Source organism: Lagenorhynchus albirostris, chromosome 8 (genome assembly GCF_949774975.1).
Source record: "Lagenorhynchus albirostris chromosome 8, mLagAlb1.1, whole genome shotgun sequence".
Lineage (NCBI taxonomy): Eukaryota > Metazoa > Chordata > Mammalia > Artiodactyla > Delphinidae > Lagenorhynchus > Lagenorhynchus albirostris.
The window spans coordinates 58981475-58999721 of NC_083102.1; the positions used below are offsets into that span (position 1 = coordinate 58981475).

At 42.3% G+C, this 18247-nt stretch overlaps 1 protein-coding gene across 8 annotated transcripts in view; it reads right to left on the bottom strand.

Moving 5' to 3' along the window:
- Positions 1-18247, bottom strand: part of SLC25A13 (solute carrier family 25 member 13) — a 297241-nt gene that overhangs the window by 86413 nt on the left and 192581 nt on the right. For 3 of the 8 annotated variants that reach the window (XR_009541995.1, XR_009541993.1, XR_009541994.1), the window contains exons 16-19: positions 7960-8136; positions 7778-7868; positions 7200-7510; positions 1048-1187 (exon numbers count right to left, since the gene is read on the bottom strand). Coding sequence is in view for 5 of the 8 variants with exons in the window: in XM_060157064.1 (XP_060013047.1) it covers positions 7330-7510; positions 7778-7868; positions 7960-8136 (449 nt within the window). In the remaining 3 variants the exon portion in view is untranslated. Of the gene's footprint in view, positions 1-1047; positions 1188-6361; positions 7511-7777; positions 7869-7959; positions 8137-18247 lie in introns of those variants that run through there. The other 5 variants (XM_060157064.1, XM_060157068.1, XM_060157065.1 and 2 more) reach the window with 2 other exon arrangements.

Here is an 18247-nt window from a genome sequence, read left to right on the forward strand (position 1 = left end):
TTAGTATCAAATTGTGTTCTGACAAGCAGTTAAATTACTTGGAATCAGATCTTTGTTGAGGTCTGCTTTTAAGCTTTGTTAAGGGCAGAGCCGCCTTCATCATAGTTCTTATTTAGTGCTATTCATAATATGACATTTTTCTGTGGATTCTACCTGATGTTCTATGTATTATGGAGGAATTTCTACTCCTGCTGGTGGGAACACACACTCTTTCTTCTCTGTGAACTCCAGAATTTTTCTGCTTCTTCCTTTCCAGTGGTTCTTTCCCAAGTTTGCTATCGTGTCCTCCCATAAATGCACAGATCAGTACTCAAAGATTGGGGAACTCTCTGCAAAACTCCAGAGCTCTCAGAGCAGCTCCCTCCTGTTTGGTAGTTTGTCTTAAAATTCTAGCTATCTTGGCCCCCTGATTTCTGAGCTCCAGCTTTTCAATTCGGGGAGACGGCTGGGCCCTGTCTTGGTTCCCCTTCTCTGCACAGTGTCTGGAACCTGCGCCCAGGCAGTAAGCTGGTGCAATGGTAGGTCTCATCTTGTGTGTTTCCTTTCCCACCTCAGAGTTCACAGTCCTATTTTGCCTCATATTTAACGTTTTAAAACTACTGTGTCATATGTTTCACCCAGTTTTCTAGTTTTCCCTACTATTCCATCATGGCCAGAAGCAGAAATCTCCCAAAGGTATAATTTTTAAGGTAGAAAAAAGTAAACTAGAGTTTACTGTCTATAGAGGTTAAAGCATTTATTTAATAATTACTTCAGGGCCCTGAAAATAATGATTATTTTGAAATTTATTGTTAGACAGCTTTGATAAAAGATAGTGGTTATCCTTTATAACCAACTCATGTCAAATGCCATTATAATTTGTAATAACTTAGCCAGATATGTGTGGTGTTAGAAGGGTTAGTTATTAAGCCAATCAAGACACTTTCTAAATGGAGTAAAAGGAAAAAATGCCACACTTGATTTCAAGTCCCAGAAAAGGACAGAAATGATGGTTTCTCTACTTTCACTCTCAGACAAACTATTTAAAAAAAGAAAGAAGTCACTTACTTTATAAGTAGTGGTCACAGGTAACTTGAAGTTCTAGGTCAAGTGTGAACTGCTTCTTTAGTTCAGAAGGTGATGCATACACTGCATAGTGAGGCTGGACAAAGGCTGAGACCGAAAGTGTGGAGAAATCTCTGCTTTCACTGTAATAAAATTCAACAAACATGGGCAATCGCTTCACTTCTGTCTTCAGAAGAAAAAAGAATGCCTGTTTCCATTTCCGCTATCCCCAATCTTTCTTATTTCTTATGTTACTCTAACAGAGTGTAAGCTTTTTATAACACTGGAGCTGGCCCAAATGAAGAGGTCATCAGAAAAAAAGCAGCCTCTTACATGGAGTGGCTAATTCTCCATAAATTCTCAAACTGATAAAGCATATCTGTATACTTAGAACTTAACATAGGTAAATTCTGCTTCAAAACAGAAATTCACATTTTGAAATATATCAGTCTTTTGAAAAAGGAATATGACATTTTAATACACACATACATATATACACACACATGTATATGTATTTATGTTTTTATATATATGTATTTATATGTGTATGTGTATATTTTATATATATATATATATTTTTTATCCCTTTTGTCCAGGAAAAAAAATGCTATAAATTTTTGGTGTGGGTTAGTCAGTAATTTGCTTTCATTTATTTAAGAATGGGTGAGGGGGCAGCAAAACGCAGTGGTAGATATCCGCCTTTAACCTTAGGGATAACAGGTAACTTGTTGGGAATAGAGTAAGGCTTTTCCACCATTAGGCGTGATGGATATTTTATGTCCAAAAGTAATTCCAGCAAATCCCACATTCTGTAAACTGTCTCCATTCCCTCCAGACACACTTTGAAGCCAAGTACCCATAGATATTTACTTTTAAGTTGGTTTTCCATTATTTCCAACTTTTGTTGAAGAACGTCATTTTCTAATTATAGTAGAGATTTTTAAGATGGTCCAATTCAGTTCACGTCATATCACATTGCACTGTAACAGTTTGTAAATTTATCTCTGCTTTTTCCACGTTACCTTCCAATTTTAAACCGGTGGGGCAAATACTTCAAGTTTACCTTAATTCTCTCTTTACTGACTTTAATAGGCTGTAAAATAGTTTAAGATGAACCTCAAAAGGCTTGTCAGGATTCACCAGGTCTTCAGGCTGTGGAATTCTCTGATAGCAAATGCACTTACAATGGTAAATAATCTGAGATCACCCTTCCCTTCTACTCTAAGCTAGGAATGATACATCTGATACTGAGAACCAGGGGACAATAAGAAATTCTGGGCATAGACTATCATAAAAACTTCCTGTACTGAGTTTTGTTGAGAAATCCTCATATGGAACAGGGCTTGGGGGGCCATCAGACCTGGATTCAAATCTTAGCATTCTTATTTGCTAGCTGAGACCATGAGCAAGATACTTAACGTCTCTTGAGTCTTGGTTTCCTCATTTGTGACACAGGGAAAAGAATAGTACCTACTTCAAGGGACGTGTGAAGGATTTAATGAGAGCATGCCTGGCATGTAATACTCATATTTAGTGAGTTCTTCCTGGCCAAAGAACTCCGGGGCGGTGGGGGGTGGGCGCAGGATTACTTGTCCCCTTATCATTTGAAAGCAGCCCAATAAGACACCAGAGCAAGAGCTTGGCTAAGTAGCAAAGGATGGGGGAGGGGGTGATGGGAGGTAAGGAGCATGTTATAATCAGTCTTCTTTCATTAAGTTGTGTTTCCCTTTCTCCATTCTGTAGGACAGACAGATAGCATATACAGCGTGCTTGCCCAAGTCTGCTCCGAGAGCTTAGTCCATTTTTAAATCCCCTTAAGAACTGCTCACAGCAAAATCAAGCATCTTCCAAAGGGGCAGGAGCCCTGTCCAATGGAATCAACTCAGCAGTGGGCACCGGAGCCCTGGTGGCCAGACCAGTGTGCAAGGGGTGTGTCTGGACCCTCGAAGGAGCAAACCTCAGACAGGCACAATTAGTGTGTCTTCTTAACTCTCCTTCTAAAGTTATTCGAGGGGACTGTGGTTTTGCCTTGAGCTAACCCCCCTTAACAGCCGGGAATCTAAAAACAAACAACATTATTTTATTAGGTTACCCCAGCAGATGAAAGCAGAGTGTTCCATTTGGACTTTTTGGAGTCAATTAATGCATTAGCTAAAAACAAACCCTTCCGAAAGAGAGTTCCCGTTGTCCTCGGCAGCTTCTAAAGGGAAGCGCGCCACCGTGCTCCTAAGGACACAAACGTCAAGACAGCGAAGAACAGAGAATGAGTTCTAAATAATTAACACTTATTGATAAAAACTGTTTTTTAATGATATAGCTCAACCCTAATGTAACAACAATCTCAAAGAATATGATTTTTTAACTCTTTATTTTTAACCATGACCAGGAAATTTAAATATCATATAGTTTATATGAAAGTTCCTGACTCAAAGTAACCAACTAATTAAAACCAATTTAAATAAACAGCTGTAGTTGCTTTAATAAAAGAAGTACTTATGACTTCTAAAGTAACTGAACAATACATAAGACTGTAATTGTTTTCAGTTATGGTTTTAACTCCAGCCATTAAAACCACTACTGAAAAGGCCTATAAAATAGGAAAATAATAGAGATTACTCATTGGGAAAAAACCCATTTCTCAAAAATCCATCCATCCATCCATCCATCCGTACATCCAAATAGTAAGAGTCTACTAAAAGTTCCAGGCGCTATGGAACTAACATCAAAGCACAGTCCCTACCCTTATGGAGCCCAATCTGGGCTTTCAAGCTGAAGACTGCCACTGTTTTAAAAGATAGAAGTGGCAATGCTTTTTGCTGCCTCAGACCTTAAAATGAAACCATTAAACACCCCCCTCCCCCCCACCGTGGTCCTCATAACATCAAAAACAAAACCCTTTGGTGAGGGTTGGGTTATTCCCAAAAGGTAAAACAAAAGGCACGCCCCCTTTGTGGGCAGTACCATTTGTGGAAAGAACATTTCACTGCTCTTACCAGGGAATGTGTCTTCTAAAAATCTTCGGGAAAATCCACATCCTGAAAGCGTTTGATTACCCTGAATTTAAAATGGGATTTTTGCTCAGTGGCAAAGACACAAATTCATCCCCACAAGGATGGCTTCTGCGGTAAAAAGCACATGATGACCCTTAGGGTTTATCTAGAAGGTTGACAAATGGGGCCACAAGACAGGATTCACCAAATTCCATTACTGGAGATTTCCCTGCCTCTACCTGAAGAATTCCAAGGTGCCTTGCCGAATACCTAGCCAGGGGAGGTCACAAAGTTTCAAGCACAATTTGTTCCCGGTTTTTATTCCCTGCTCACTGAGTTATGTGCTGTTAAACATTTCCAGAAGACTGTCAAAATGTAAGCATCCTGAGGTTTACATAGGCCACACCATTAAATAACATATAAGCACAAAATTTTAAACATTGTTTTCCAGCAATGGTAAATATTTTAGCTAAGTAAAAACTGAAGCTTGAAATGCAATAAGCATTTAAATGACTCCTTTCTGTGCCAGAATTCTTATTTTCCCCTGTGCAACCCCGGCTGCTTGGGATTAAGGCGACCCCAGGGAGCACAGCGAATGGTTGTGGGTTATGAGGTGTAGCATGAGCTTGGCGACAGCATGCCACCCAGCCTCAAGAAACCCAGCCACGACTGGAACCCAAGAATCAGTGTGTTCATTCTGTGGTCAGCTCCACATTTTTTCCCCTCCTAGAAAAAAAAAAAGCTGCTACAAAAGTCAGGCCTCTTCCCCAACCCCAAGCCATCATGAGGTGGACCAAGGGCAGAGGGAGACACTCCAGCGCGCTGGCCAGGCAGGGGGGGGGGAGGCTGGTCCCCATGGGTGGGAGTTACACGGCTCTCGGTTCCTCAGCATTGAGGAAAAGGAGCAGCTGCAGAAACGGCAGCCACGGCACTGCCAACGTATTGTGCTGTCACTTCAGGAAGAAGAAAAACCCAGAACAAATTTGACGTGGTTTTCACCACACGGTGATTGCAGTTCTATTCAAGGATGTCACAGTCACACCACCCACTGAGCACAACTCAGATGGAAATTAGGCCTCCTTCAAAGTGTCTCAAGTCACTGCCTATCCCCGAACAGAGTGAGCCGAGGATTTTAAAGAAACACAGTCCTGTGGCCCTATCTCCTCTGGCTTCCTGGTACCTCGGGTTTCTCATTTACTAAAGAGAATCGCCCTCAGCTACAGGTACGTCTAAGGGAAACCAAGACACTCTCCCAACAAATGCAGCATCTCTTAAAGAAGCAGGCAGGGCAGTGCACCACGTCTGAGACGTGGGTCAGTGTTAATACAATGAAAATTCGATCTTCTATAAAATTTCAAGCACGTGAAGAAAAGGAATGCAGTGATTTACACTCGGGGACTTTTCTCCACATTGAAAATACCAAAGCTTGAGTGCTTTGTTATTGTAACACCACCTAAATTTCTAAGACGTATTTGGAGTCTTGTGACTGGTCTTTGAGATTAAAATATAAATACCACTTGTCACTTTGAGCAGGGATTAGGGGTGAGTTCAGGGAGACGGAGGGGTTTCTCTTTGGTGTTTGCCAAACCAAAACCATGAGGGAGCCATGTATGTATGTGTCCTGTCTCTGGTGAGTATAACAAAGCTTTTATTCACTGAAAAAAACAAAACAAAACAGACTCGTGGATGGTGTCCACACTTTCCAATTTTGAACAATAACTTTGAATGCCAACCTGCTGATCTACAGCAAGACAGGAGACTGAGAAATGGCTGTGCCGTCTGGAGGTGAATTTCGGAGAAACAGAAAGTTCCAACTCACTGCTGATAAGTTACCCAGCAGCTTCCTCAGGAGCACGATTGCAGCCTAAGGAGAGCCCTGAGGTCTGTTCAAGACTAACACCTTTCCACCAGTCATTACAGTGCTGGCCAAATATTACCAAAGGTCAGACACAGTGGTATATGGTTTTGGTATGAGGAAGAGTCAGAGAAAATGAGAAAATACCATTGCCATTTCATACCAGTTTTCACGCCCAACTGCCAGTGAAGCTTTACATTAATTCTCACGGTAAGAAACTGCCAAAAGCACCGAGAACGACTAGAACAAGTGTCAGTTTGCTAGGTTCCTCGCTCATCTGGGGTTAAGTGTAGTTTCCCTTATTCACGCTGAACGCCGGCATACCGAAGACAAGGGTACACGTCACCTTGAAAGACGAGGACATATCCGCGCCACTACGAACAAATCACCCTCAAAATGAAACACAGAGAGTCCAATGATGACAATTATTGCAGTCATTCGCCACATGACATAACAAGAGCAAACAATTCAGTAGCTTTAAAAATAGTTTATTTCCTTCCTCACAAACACATGAGCCTTCTGACCATTGCGCAAGGCACCACAAATTAAAAACTTACATTGCAATGTAGTTTTCTTCCATGATTCAAGATAAAATGGGTTTTAAAAGCAAATGGATGCCAATTACAGGGGACTGGGAGGGGGCGAGGGTAGGTACCAGTAACAGGGAGGCACGCGTTTTTCTACAGTGTTTATTGAAATAGGCAGCAGTCAGCACATGTGCTTCATATGAGCGGTTCCCCCAAATGAGGAGAGATGCTGCATATCCTGGTTTCTCCATCTAGAGAGTACAGTGCCAACAGTACTTTCGCTAAAGCACAAAAGACTTCTCCCTAGTAGTCTTAGTACCAGTAACAGAATATGATTATTAAACATCTTCAATGTGGTTTTCATTACAAAAAAACATGTTTCACATAAAAGCTTCATAATGTAATCCAGAGACAGAATTAGTGCATGCTTAAAACGTGAAGCCAGGCTGCCTATTTCTGATAATGTTTTCATTTCTTCCAGCGTTTTTTACTTTCACAAATATGCACCCAGTTTCCTACCAGGTTAAATAGACACACGGAACACTTCTGCTCTGAGCACCATGATTCCCTCTCAATAGCCTCATTGGGACTATAATCCTAATCCTAAAGAGAATGGTTCTAATTTGTATTCAGACTTGCTTCTTCCTCCAAATCCGGTTAGTGTTGACCAAATCCCAGCAAATGGCAGACACAAAGGTTTGTGAGCAGAGGCCCAAAGAATAATTATGAGAAATTTCACAATGATCTAGGTTATGAAACCACACGGAAAATAAATGATTTCACCTTATAAAAAGCCTCGACTTGAATTTAAACAGGAGATGGAAGTGAAAGGAATGAAGTGTTGCTTCAATCCAAGCTGGGGCATTCTTCATTGCAGTAACAACAAAGCCACAGCAATAGCGCAGGGACGGTCCTACGGGCCTCTACCAACGGCTTGTGAGGTAGATGGCTTGAAGAGAGGTAGGTAGAGCCCAAATTTGTTTTCAATCCCTGCAAACGTCGCAACTGCCAGTTTGTAGCCCCCAACGTGATCGGGGTTGGGAGCAGGCAGTGTGACCCTGGATTTAGGAACCGGCTCTGCTCCCATGGGCTTCCTAAAAGGAGAGAAAACAGAGCGAGAATCTGAGTTTTTGTTTTGTTTTTTAACTTGGTAAAAACAACGCTCAAAAACTGCTAAAGTCCGGATCAGAGAGGAACTGTGGAATTCTAGTTAGCTGTATATTCCCTTCTGAAATGAGTCTGATAACATGACTTCAGTATTTTCCTACATCTTTTCTACTTCATCATAGGGACTAAACAGACATACCTTTCTCAATGACAACAGAGTATCAGAAGCAGCTGAAATTTAGCAGGATACTTACACTCCTCCAAAATCAACGTAGAACCATCGCTGCAGCAATTCATAGGTCAGCAAAGTTACACCAAACTGGGGGGAGGAACGAAACACACGAGCTTTGAAAGAAATAAGAAATACCAGATGCAATTAGATTTTAAAAATTCACCTGATACCAAAGGTTTAGTTAAGAGCAAATTATTTCCATACCTCCAGCTCCTTTCCACAAAGCTTTTGGGCCTTCTTCCCGAAGGATCTTCCTAAAGCAGTCTATCACTCCACTGTAAGTGGTCTGGCCGGCCCGGGCGGCCACCTGTAATCGAGTCTTGATAACATCAGCAGGGGTCACTAGAGATGCCGCAGGCATACCTGCAGGAAAGACAACACCTTCGCAGTCCGGTCACATTCTCCCTATATAAAAAGAACTGTGCTTTGAACTGCCGGCCGTGGAAAGAAAGTTAAGAATCAGATGAAATCAAATGCCTCTTTGCTGTCCCCTCTGGGAAGCACAGCTGTGACTCTCGTCCGCAGTGAAGGAGGCTCCAACACACCTAGAGGAGCACACGCCTCGTCTCCAGATCACCAACCTCCGTTTGTTACACTTATATTCTTAAATAGTTTGAAGGAATTATCAAGACGATGACTTCGAGTGGTTGAGAACAAACGGAGAAAGATTTTGTTTGTTTGCTTGTTTTTTCTTTTGCTTTCCTGTGGAAATCAGAGTTACCAGGTCTGAGTTTTCAGAGGTGAAGCTTGTTATCCGTCTCCTCTTCCTGCTCTTCTGGCAGTCACTGGAGGTGCCTTGTCACATACACTCAACCACCCCCCACCTTCCAAACCCTCACCTCTTCATTTACATCAGAGAAAGACTTTACTGACAGCTAAACAAACACTGTGTGTGTGTGTGTGTGTGTGTGTGTGTGTGTGTGTGTGTGTGTGTGTGTGTGTGTGTGTGTGTGTGTGTGTGTGTGTGTGTGTGTGTGTGTGTGTGTGTGTGTGTGTGTGTGTGTGTGTGTGTGTTGACCTGAAGGGGAGGCGCCCACAGATAACACTTCAGGATTCCTCTTTCCTATGACTGACATCTCCAGAAAACATATGACAGAAAGCTTAAAATTTAGATTGGCCGATAATCAATGAAAAAGAAACAACAACAACAACAACAAAACCCTCCCAAAATTACCAATGGGAAATTTTTCTACAGTCATTTTATCCAAACTGGGGCAGCCCATGTTTAGATTTTTTAAAAGCGAGACTGTACTCAGAAGACACTGTCTCTTATGGTTTTATTACTTTTCCATTATGAACCTATTCCAAACCAAATTGGTCAAATGCAGATGCATAAATCTCCTTTGCTTTTTTTAAGGCTTAATAATTCTGTAAGAATTTCTGTCCAAACCAACGTGGTCTGGCTCACAACTCCATCTCATCCTTCTAACAGACAGCTTTAAAGTTACAGTGTGTGCGTATGTGCCCGGGGGAAATCTGCAGAGTACACGTTTGCATTTATATCACTAAGCTGTATCTTTTCCTCTTCCATCTATACTAAGCTCCTCAAACATTCATCTTAACAGTTTTTATAAAATGCATCACGTTTTTGCATGTGAGAAAGCTCACTTTATATCCACTGCTTCACTGGATAAGTCATACTGAATTTCCTATTAGCTTAGAGGAATTATTTCAACTTTGAGCCAGGAATTTATCCTCCAACATAATGGAAGGAAACATGAAAAATGCTTAGAAACCCACTGTGTTCACACCACCAATTTTGTTTCACTTCCTGGTTTAGAAAGAGTTTAGCAAGGCTGTCTGCTTTAGACACGCAATAAAATCCTCCTTACAACGGTGGGCAGGCATGTCAGAGTGTGAATGTGAAAGACATACAAGCAATAAAATGGGTAAAAGGTTTCCTTCAGTTAGGGCAGTTTTCATAAATAGCTACTTGTTATGAAAAAAGAGAGAAGTATTGGGGAGGGCAGGGAGGAAAGACATTGATCAGTGGAATAAAAATGCCAAGAGAAACGTGTAAGATGTTTAGCAAGTTGTCCGGTAAAAAGTGATTGGTGTGTGTGTTGGCGGGGGCGGGGTACTGGAAACATGGCGGCCTGTACACGACTCTCATCCTCTCCACCCCCTGCTCCCACCTCTCCTAGGAGGCCAGCTGCCAGGGCTTCGGAGGGACTGTGGATATCCCTGTGGACAGGGGATTTCTGGTGTGGAGATTTGCTGAATTCCCCTGGAGAATAGCATCCGGCTGCTCCAGAGCAAGGCCAGGAAAGCAGCATCTACCAGGAAGAGCTGGGCCACCGGAGATGTGTTGATTTGGGGGGTCAGGGATGGCAAAGACTCTGAACCAATTTGCCTGGTCTCTCCCGGCTTGCAAAAGGGTAAAGACAATGCTGAGCAAGAGGTCAAGTCTTGGGACTTCCCTGGTGGTGCAGTGGTTAAGATTCCATGCTCCCAATGCAGGGGTCCCGGGTTTGATTCCCGGTCAGGGAACTAGATCCCACATGCATGCCGCAACTAAGAGTTCGCATGCCACAAATAAGGAGCCCACGTCTCATGACTAAGACCCAGTGCAACCAAATAAAAACAACAACAACAACAACAAAAAGAGGTCAAGTTTTCTCTCTCCCCGAAGATGGGAGAACAAGAGAGGGCTAGGCAACAGGGAGGCAGCTTTTAGGTTCCTCAACAGGAAGGGGACTGCTGCCCAGCTGGTGCTTCAGAGATGAGACAAATGGTGAGAACTTGGGGCCACCTGCTACCTGTGTGACTGGAACAACTTGGGTGTTCTCCAGCCAATAAAAAAATTATAACTCTTTAAGGGGGTGCCCAGCAGCTAGAGAGTAGAAGGTCATTTACAACAAAAAGAAAGCATGATTGGCAAAACACAGCTTTGGTACAAGGATATGTTGTATAACAGGGAATACAGCCAATATTTTACAATAACTACAAATGCAATATAACCTTTAAAAATTGTGAATCACTATACTGCACAACAGAAACTTATATAATATTGTACCTCAACTGTACCTCAAAAAAAAAAAAAACACACAAATAAACCAACCCAGCAAAGACCAATGAACAGATATCATATGACTAAAAATACAACTTTGGGGTAAGTCAGCCTTAATTTTCACAAATATCCCATTAGTATTTGCAAAAAAAAATGTGCTTCTCTGTTTATGGGACACAGAGTTAATATCTATGTATTTTGGATCAAGGTTAAGTTTGCCAGAATCCCTTTGCACCCTTATCTATATTATCTACTTGATGTATCAGTTTCTAAGAAAAGTGTAAAGATTTTCATTTAGAAAGAGAAAATACCACATTCTTGTCATACTTTTTTTTTTTTTTTTGCGGTACGCGGGCCTCTCACTGTTGTGGCCTCTCCCATTGTGGAGCACAGGCTCCGGACGCACAGGCTCAGCGGCCATGGCTCACGGGCCCAGCCGCTCCGCAGCATGTGGGATCCTCCCGGACCGGGGCACGAACCCGTGTCCCCTGCATCGGCAGGCGGACCCCCAACCACTGCGCCACCAGGGAAGCCCTCTTGTCATACTTTTAACTTGAGGTTTTATAAGACGATATTATGTTGATAATACAGAGAGGCTTCTTAGTGAACTTTATCTTTTCTAAGTGTAAAATATGCCTCTGTGCTTCTGAATGCTATTTTTAAACCCTGAATTCCATTTAGTTTGACATTAATATTGCTACACTTGCTTATTGTTGGTATTTGCCTGGTACATATTTTTCAATCCATTCTCTTTCCATCTTTCTATGTCACTGTTTCCTCGAATTTCAGATGACTAGATTTTCTTTCACAACTTGGCTAAAAGTGTTTGTTTTTACTAGCGGCACTGAACGCATTCAGTTGTGGCTCGTAGACTGATTTCTGCCATTCTGGGTTAGTTACAGTTTTTATTTTCTCTGCTTCTAGGTGTTTCCCTTGTGATTTCCACCCTTTCCTGACCAATTCAATTTGTCTAAATATCATAAGCGTTTGTTACACAGGTGTGGGTTACAGCGTGTGCAACGAATGAGCACTGACATCTCTGCAAGCTGAGGTGCCCCCTACCTTTGTCTCCCTTTCTATTACCTGCCTCCCAACAACGCTTCTTGTACAAAAACACATAAGCCAAGGTTAGCAGTCACTCAGACCGACTCTTGGGTTTAACTTTTATCTGCTCTGTTTCATACATCCCACAGTGTCCTCTTTCTTAAGTTCACTTTTCATTTTGCCTCCGAGAGGTCTGTGAGGGGTACCTGTGAGTCCTGGCTGGGAGGGACTACCCTGCTTTGGCCTCTGCTCCTGAAGGCAAGTGTGCCTGCTGGGAACGTAACTGCATATCAAGACCTCCTCTCCTCGGCATTTTGACGGAAGCCAGCACCGCAGATGAGGAGCCAATCTTCCATTACTGATTGGTTTTCTGTCCTCTTTCCCTTATTGCTTCTCCCTGGATAACTCCTATTAAACAGATGTTAGACCTCTTGGATTCATCCCACATAGCTCTTAAATTTTCTGTTATTTTTCATCTATGTATTTGTGATCCATATTCTAGAGTTTTTTGTTTGTTTTCTCCCATGACTTTATTTTCCATGTGTCAAATTTGGTGTTTGTTTTTTTTTTTATGGATTTCTAAGTTTGGCAATCTTTTTATTAACTTTCAAGAAAGCCTCCTTACTGAGTGTTTCTTTCAAATCTGAGGACCCTAATTATAGTTCTTAAAAGTTCTCCTCTGTTCCCTGAATTGCCTGTTTTCTCTGTATTTCTTCTATTTACTTACCTTATTGCTCCTTGTTGTCTGAGGGGACCCCTGGCTGTCTACTGACATTCAAGTTCAAAGGACAGGCTGATTTGTGCTGTGGACAGCTTTCCACCGCACTCTGGGCCAGCCTCACCCACAGGCCTCTCTCCTGAATGGAGAGAGTCTGTGAAATGGGTGAGGCCCGTAACTGCATGCAGGGGCTAAGATAGGCTGGCAGGGCAGGGACCTTCCAAATCCTGCAATGCGGGGTGCTTCACTCTGGAGGTAGAAGGAATTATTTTCTACCCCTCTTTGGAAGAGCTGCTATTAGTTCATTTTTTTCTTCCCCCCCTGCATCTGTGGTAAAGGTCTGGAATTACCATTAAGCCTTGCCCTGATTTATTTCAGTTCTTTACAATCACCCTCTCCAGGCAAGTGTTCCCTTCCCTTTAGAATACAGCTCTGGGCTTTTAGCCTCCGTTCAAATGTTGCCTGAAGTTCCATATAGAAAGGAGAAGAGAGAGGAGCAAGCCGACCTTCCCGCAGTAAATGCAGTTCCTTAACTCTTGTTAATTATTTACCCTAAAACCTCCCCCAACACTCAAGGCATTTTATCTATTGTTCACTCTGAGGTTAAAATTATCTGGTTTTGCTCTTAAATTAATAAAAGTAGTTTCTCCTGCCGGGGTTCTGGGCTGTGGCATTTTTCACTTGTTTCAGGTTTTGGTTCCTATCTTCTGAAGGCTGGTGCTAACAAGGAGTTTTGTTTGTTTGTTTTGCGGTACGCGGGCCTCTCACTGTTGTGGCCTCTCCCGTTGCGGAGCACAGGCTCCGGACGCGCAGGCTCAGCAGCCATGGCTCACGGGCCCAGCCGCTCCGCGGCATGTGGGATCCTCCCGGACCGGGGCACGAACCTGTGTCCCCTGCATCGGCAGGCGGACTCTCAACCACTGCGCCACCAGGGAAGCCCAATAAGGAGTTTTTTAACATGTATTTTCTACCATTTTAAGGTATTTGGGAGGAGAGATGGATCAACATGCTCAGTCCATTACCTTGATCCAACCTCTCCATTACTTTTTATTTTTAAGGATCTAAGAATTGCTTTTAAATTACCTTAAGCTTTATGTCCACATAATTAAAAAATTGTTACATTTTATGTAATTATGTGCCAATGGTACTTTTCTCCTAACTTAATTCTTCTAATACATTTGTAAAAGCATCATGATCAGTCACACACATAACTCTTTTAAAGATATTCCTGGGGCTTCCCTGGTGGCGCAGTGGTTGCGAGTCCGCCTGCCGATGCAGGGGACACGGGTTCGTGCCCTGGTCTGGGAAGATCCCACATGCCGCGGAGCGGCTAGGCCCGTGAAACATGGCCGCTGAGCCTGCGCGTCCAGAGCCTGTGCTCCGCAACGGGAGAGGCCACAACAGTGAGAGGCCCGCGTACCGCAAAAAAAAAAAAAAAAAAAAAGATATTTCTGAATTACTACTTAGTCTAAAGTTAATTAATTCAAAGCTAATTAATTCAAAGACAAGATCACACGACCATCACTGCAGTCTGACTTGTTCCTCTACCTCACCACTCTGACAAGATCATCTGGGATGAGCGGTCACTCTATAACATTTGAGAAGTATTAGATATCCTTCATTTGATATTATCCATAAACCATATTGCATTGCCCTTCATTAATCAAAAAAGTAACACTTAGAGTGAGTCAGAATTTGATTCCTTAATTTCAGGCCCCTTGCTTCAACCCTCACCTTCTGACACATGACGCACTTCGGCTAATGAACATAAATTCAAATATCTGTTGGTCTTAACGCGATCCTGTGAATTAATGGAGATGTTCCCAGCATCTAAAGATCTTCCCAGTTTATCACTAGATATGTAGACCGAAAAAAATTTAATATTCTCTATGTTTTAAGATACTAACAACCACCTGTTAAAAAGCTGTATATTACTAAAGCAATCTAACTTTAAATCAAATCAAATTTTTGGAGAAAGTAAGGTAATACTTACTGAATAACTGAAATTCCTGTCAAAACATAAAAGGTAAAATCATGTTCACTGAACCCAGATCCATCTTATGTATAACAGTATTGTTCAACAAAAAATATACGTATCCTGGGCTTCCCTGGTGGCGCAGTGGTTGAGAGTCCGCCTGCCGATGCAGGGGACACGGGTTCGTGCCCCGGTCCGGGAAGATCCCACATGCCGCGGAGTGGCTGGGCCCGTGAGCTATGGCCGCTGAGCCCGCCCGTCTGGAGCCTGTGCTCCGCAGGGGGAGGGGCCGCAACAGTGAGAGGCCCGCGTCCAACAACAACAACAACAACAACAAAAGTATCCTGTGTAAAAGATAAACTGAAATATAAAAATCATATTTTATATTAAAATGTGTATTTTATATAACATATAAAAATAGCATTAAGACATTTCTTATAATAAGTTAGTTAAGTCAATTACTGTTCCTCGTAGCTTATTTTGAGATCAGCTTTTCTCCCTTCTCTTAATGACAACAAAGATCACTCTGGCCCTTGGACCTACCTCCTGGGCTTCTGTGCATACCCACCCCATCACTGTGTCCTCTCCTGAGGAAATGCCTTTCTTCCCCTGGTATCCACAAGAGGAACATGGGGGTCTGATCTGGCCTGCAACCAACAGCCCACACACGTGTGGTGCATTTTGTGCTCACTGCCCTTCTTGATGGTGTTGCCCCGGGCACGCTTCTGACCACAGTCCTCTGCCCTTTCCATACTGAATTCAGCTCCCTGGCTGAGCACACCTGCAAGGCTCTACACTCAGCAGATGGTGGCCCTGCTTCCTCCCAGGACATCAGTTAACTGCTTATCACTGGATATACATTTTTATGTTTATCTTACTAAAAAAAAAAAAAATTACTAATCTTCCTTATTAATTCTGATACATTTTTAGGCATTTTAATTTGGATTTTCAGGTAAACAATCATTTTCAAATAACGATAGATTCATTTCTTCTTTTAATATTTATGCCTCTTTCTTCCTTTTCATATTCACCACATTGACTGGAACCTCCAAATAAGGCTAAAAAACTGGATAACAGAAACATCCCTAACTTTAATGAGAATAGAGGCTATGACAGTTGCCATTGGCTTCTGATATCTGTTATGAAATTAAGAAAGTAGCTTAGTTCTCATTACATAGTTTATACAGGTTTGTGGAAGATAAAGACCATCAAGCTTTGTGGCTTATCTGTCCTTTCAAGAAAAATCCAATGACAAAGTCTGTCTTATATTATCCTGTCTTACAGGGAAGGGGAAGATGGGCAATAAAATGAAAGTAAACGTTCTATAGTCAGCGTGGCAGTTCGCTCCCAAAGGGGCCTCAGTGATCTTCACCTGCTGGTGTTCACACCTCTGCCTCCGCATCGTCTTCGTGCACGTTACGGAGGGCTGATCAGTAGGACTAATAGGACGGTGTGGAAACGAAGGAGTGCGACTTACAAGGCTTGCTCATAAAGACACTGCAGCTTCTATTTGCTACCTCTTCTTCTCACCTTCCTCCCCCAACTTCTCCTGCTCTGTCCCTCCCTCTCCCTCCTCCCTCTCTCTGGTCTTGTTCTGGGGGAAGCCAGCTGCTGTGTCATGAGGACACCCAAGGACCTATGGAGAGGCCCTGTGGCAAGGAACTGACGGTCCTGCCAATGCTGTGCGTCCTGCCAATGCCGTGCGTGCGACTGAGCCGTCTTGAAAGTGCATCCTCCGACCCCAGTCAGGCCTTCTAGAGCCCTGGCTGACGTCTTGACTGCAACCTCATGACAGACTCGAGCTACAGGTCCCCAGATAAGCTGCTCCCAACCCACAGAAACTGGGATAATAAACATTTGTTGTTTGAAGCTGCTAAGTTTGGGGTAACCTGTTCTGTGGCAACAAATAACTAATACAGAAGGTATGTGGAAAACAACTCTGAAAGACAACAGGATGGCTAGAGGGCTAAAATAATAGTAGAATGGGGATGTAGAGCAGTTCAAACTTTCAAGAAGGACAAAGCAATGCCTTAAAAACAATCATAAATTTTTTTTTTTTTTTTTTAACCAGCAAACTCACTTCAGAGAATTTATTTCTCCCAAGAAAACAATCCAGGATAGGGGGAAAAGCCTTATGCACAAAGATGTTTTTTAACAATACCATGTATTTAAATTTTTTTTGAAAAAAAGTTTGTTTTCTAAGATTGAAGATGATGTAAGTATGCAGCAAATTAAAAATTTTGTTTACAAAGTTTTAAATGACATAAGAAAATTAATATTATTATTGAACATTTAAAAATACTTATTATGTGCCGGGTGCTTTCCTGGATCTTTATATCCATTAATTCACTTAATCCTCATAATAATCTTACAAGACTAAGACTATTCTTATTTCCATATAGAGGTGGAGAAACAAGCCGAGAGGCATTAAGTAACTCATTCAGGTCATACAGTTCTCAGCAGGGAAACTGGAATTTGAACCCGGATAGTCTGACCCCACAGCACATGCCATGAACCATTTTGCAGTGATGGTGAACAATGCTTCAGAAACGATACTAAGTGAAAACCACATACCCATGATGTGACCACAGTTCTGTTAAAAAACGTCCAAGGGGGGGAGAAATTAGCAAAAATATTAAATGGTGATTTTCTTAGAGTCATGGAATAATGGATACTGTTATCTTATTTACGTGTTCCGATACTTTCCAAATATTTTACAATGGTCAATATTTTCATAATCCTACAAAAAATAGAAGACAATAAACTTTAAAAGAGAAAAAAAATCCACTCATAATTTCTACAGTTCTGACAGCACGGATCACCCAGGAAAACTTGTACCCAGAGACAAAAATTATGTCTGGGTAGCTATCTTCTCCAAGGGAAGAGTTAAAGGCAATATTTTTGTGGTTCAAAGAAAACAAAGCTTGGAGAATGTCCTAGACTTTGAGCTTTATCTTCTGATGTTGCAATTAAGTTTTGGAGTGAGTTACAGACAGATTCTCTTGGATTCAACATAATGATGGCTAACATGTACTGAGTATTTACTCTCTGCCAGGCTACAGGCTAAGTCCTCCACATGGGTGCTCTCATTAGAGCCTCACAACCACTCTCTCCAGTCAGTACAATTACCATCTCCCTTTATGGCTGAGGAAACCAAGCCCGGGGAGCTTAAGTAACTTGCCCGAGGTCACATACTACTAAGTGGTATGTTAGTTCTCCCCAGTAGGTCCTACCTGATTTCAAGTAAATGACTGGAAATAAGTTGTATTATACCCTTTTGATTCAAAAGATTATCGTTTATACATCTGTAAATGACATATAAAGGACACAGTGAGTGAGTCAACAGCCAAACTGGGATTAAAACAGGGAATTCTATGGTTGAGTCTTGAGATCATGCTTTTATGATTTAGGTAGAGTGGTCTCACTGCTACTCACACGAGGCTCCCTGAGCAGCCAGGAAAGGACAGCCCTGCCTCATACACCAACATCACCACCTTTGAAGAAAAGGGATTCACCAAGAATTACAGAGGAGCTCCATGGGTTCCCGCCTCCAGGGCTCCCCAGGCTACAGGCAGGACACGGGGCTCACAAAATAGCAAACAACTTCTCAAAGCAGGGGGTAGTTCTCAAGAGGCTCAAGCCACATGTCTGATGAGAACAACACCTGTATCAAAATTGTCTGGACCCAGGCACCCCATGACTGCCTTAGGGTCTGTTAACTCATTAAATGTTTGTCACCACCTGG